At 45.8% G+C, this 2,280-nt stretch overlaps 1 protein-coding gene across 1 annotated transcript in view; it reads right to left on the reverse strand.

Moving 5' to 3' along the window:
- Nucleotides 1–2,280, reverse strand: part of COL9A3 (collagen type IX alpha 3 chain) — a 97,242-nt gene that overhangs the window by 47,610 nt on the left and 47,352 nt on the right. The window contains exons 10-11 of the mRNA XM_019510133.1: nucleotides 1,808–1,849; nucleotides 434–490 (exon numbers count right to left, since the gene is read on the reverse strand). Coding sequence (XP_019365678.1) covers nucleotides 434–490; nucleotides 1,808–1,849 — 99 coding nt within the window. The remainder of the gene's footprint in view (nucleotides 1–433; nucleotides 491–1,807; nucleotides 1,850–2,280) is intronic.

A 2,280-nucleotide genomic window follows, 5' to 3' on the forward strand; every position in this document is an offset into this window, starting at 1 on the left:
CACGTGGTGCTTAGTCTTTGAGCTTCCCCTGCACACAGGGGCAACTTGCACTTAGTGCAAGTCAATCATTAAATGGCATGAGCATCCCAGGACTTAGGCATGTGCTTGAACTTTAAGCATAAAAACCTTCCTAGTGATGCTGGACAGGGACATCTTGCAGGATGAAGCATGAGGCCATGGATCTTCCATGGAGGCTAATGGGGAATCCCAGACACAGAGAGCGGGATTAGGGCATGTAGCCTTCATTGCCTCTTTCAAGTGACTGTCAATGGCAATGTAGGGACAAATAATATACTCCTACACCTACACCCTACTGGTCTGGATAAAGGAGAATGGTAGTTCATGCAGTGTTGTGTGAGCCTGCACCTTGATGTCAGTCTGTGTTACACGTCTGGACTGAGCTCCTTGCACCTGCTGAGAATATTGCTCTTACCTTGAATCCTGGCATCCCTGGGGGACCGGGAGGCCCTGGGGGACACAGAGCTGGGCACTGCACAAAACAAAAGTTTTTGGTTTATTCAGTACAACAAATAGAGGTTTGCAGCAAGGTAGGTACATTGCTATTGAGGGGAAAAGGGGTGACATGTCCATGACAAAAAAAACCTCATCTAACGATTTGTCATCCCAATTTTAAAAGGATCCAGACTGGTTCTAATTTCTGGGCACCAGGTTTGTACTGCAAGGTGCTACAATGCAGTTTTGGCCTACATTAGCCAAGATGTTTGCAACAAAAAAGAAGAATTGCCTGTGACTTCCTCGCTTCCTAGCACCAAGAGAGTATTTTCTCAAGTCTGAATTTAGCAGATCGCCTCAGGTTCTTGGAAGCAAAACGTGAGACAACCGAGCTCAGCATGGATGGGAGACTTAGCTAAACATGAAGCAAACCAACAGCAAGTTCTGGCATTGTGCATCCCCACTGGAATTAGGAAATGTAATAGTGAAGAAGTCAAAAGTTGCATAGGATTTAACAGGGCTCTACGGCTGCTCCTCTAAAAATCTCTATGCATCAATGAATGCAGTCCTCCCTGTATTTTTTTTTTTAATCTCTGAATATCATTCCGTAGAAAGGACTTAATTTTCTACTAAATTTGACGGGCTGTCCTAAGTACAAATGACCAAAATGTTATCGTTTTCCATTGTATCGCACACGACTGTTCCACAAGGCAGCACAAACAAACTACAAGTATTTTTTGAATACTCCAATTAGGAAACCAAAGCAGCTGTCATAACAACAGCTGTGAAATCCTGAAAATGTCACTCAACAGCGCTCTTTACTTTAATGCCTGCGCCGTTCTGTTGGCATAAAGAAATCAAGACATTTTCTCAAAATGGAAAGAGCAAACAAAGCCCAGGGGAGCAAGGTGCTGCCACCCAAGAAAATAAACAGCAGAGCAGAGCTCACCCTTTTCAGTTTTGCAGCGCAGTTTGGCAGGAAAACCTGTCATAGCTGCCACATGCCAAATCTGTATTTGTTACACCGGTGTGCAAGGAAGCATATGCAAAAATCGACACTAGGGGAGCAAAGAACATCTCTGAGGAAATGACACAGAGCACCTTGCACCAGCAGTAACGTTTCTGCATCCTCAAAAGAAGGTGCTAGCAAGCACGCTGATGCATGTGGGTGTCTTTATTCATCTCAAGGACCCCAGGCTTTGAATGAGGTCCCTCTGGTAGGCAGGGTTGGTCTTGCTGGTGTTTGCAGGTTTGGGCCCTTGCACATGCGTAAGTTGGCCCCAAATACAGACATTTAAAATGGTGTGCAAGAGAAGAGAGTGAAAACATTGATGAAACAAAAACAAAAGCCTACCTGAAGGTCTCCACCACCATCCGGGAGAGCCCCGGGCAGCCCCTGTAACCAAGCAAGTTGGGATTCTTAACTATGCCAAAGACAAAGGGCCAAAAGGCAATGTATTTTAGTGACATGAGCATTTCCTATGCCTGTACTACCTCTGTAAGCCCCTGTTGGCTAGATCAAGCTCTTTGCACTCATTTCACAGCATAAGGCAGCATTTGTTGCATGGCCTGCCCCACATCTCACAGGATCAAATTCACCCGTGCACTGGGGGCCAGTACAAAACCAATGAGCCTCTTACCACTTCCAAACATGGACTTAGATCTTGAAAAGATCCCACAAGAGAGTCAGTGGCTGAGGAAGAGAACCCAGGGTCCTGACAAAGGCATGTGCTCTAACCACTACATCCACATGGTTCTTGTTTGTGGGGGGAGACGCAAGGAGCAAGCTTTCCAAAGTGCTGCATGTTTTAGCTTGGGGTATAGCGC

This window comes from Gavialis gangeticus, unplaced genomic scaffold, assembly GCF_001723915.1.
Source record: "Gavialis gangeticus isolate Ggan-Ray unplaced genomic scaffold, GavGan_comp1, whole genome shotgun sequence".
NCBI lineage: Eukaryota > Metazoa > Chordata > Crocodylia > Gavialidae > Gavialis > Gavialis gangeticus.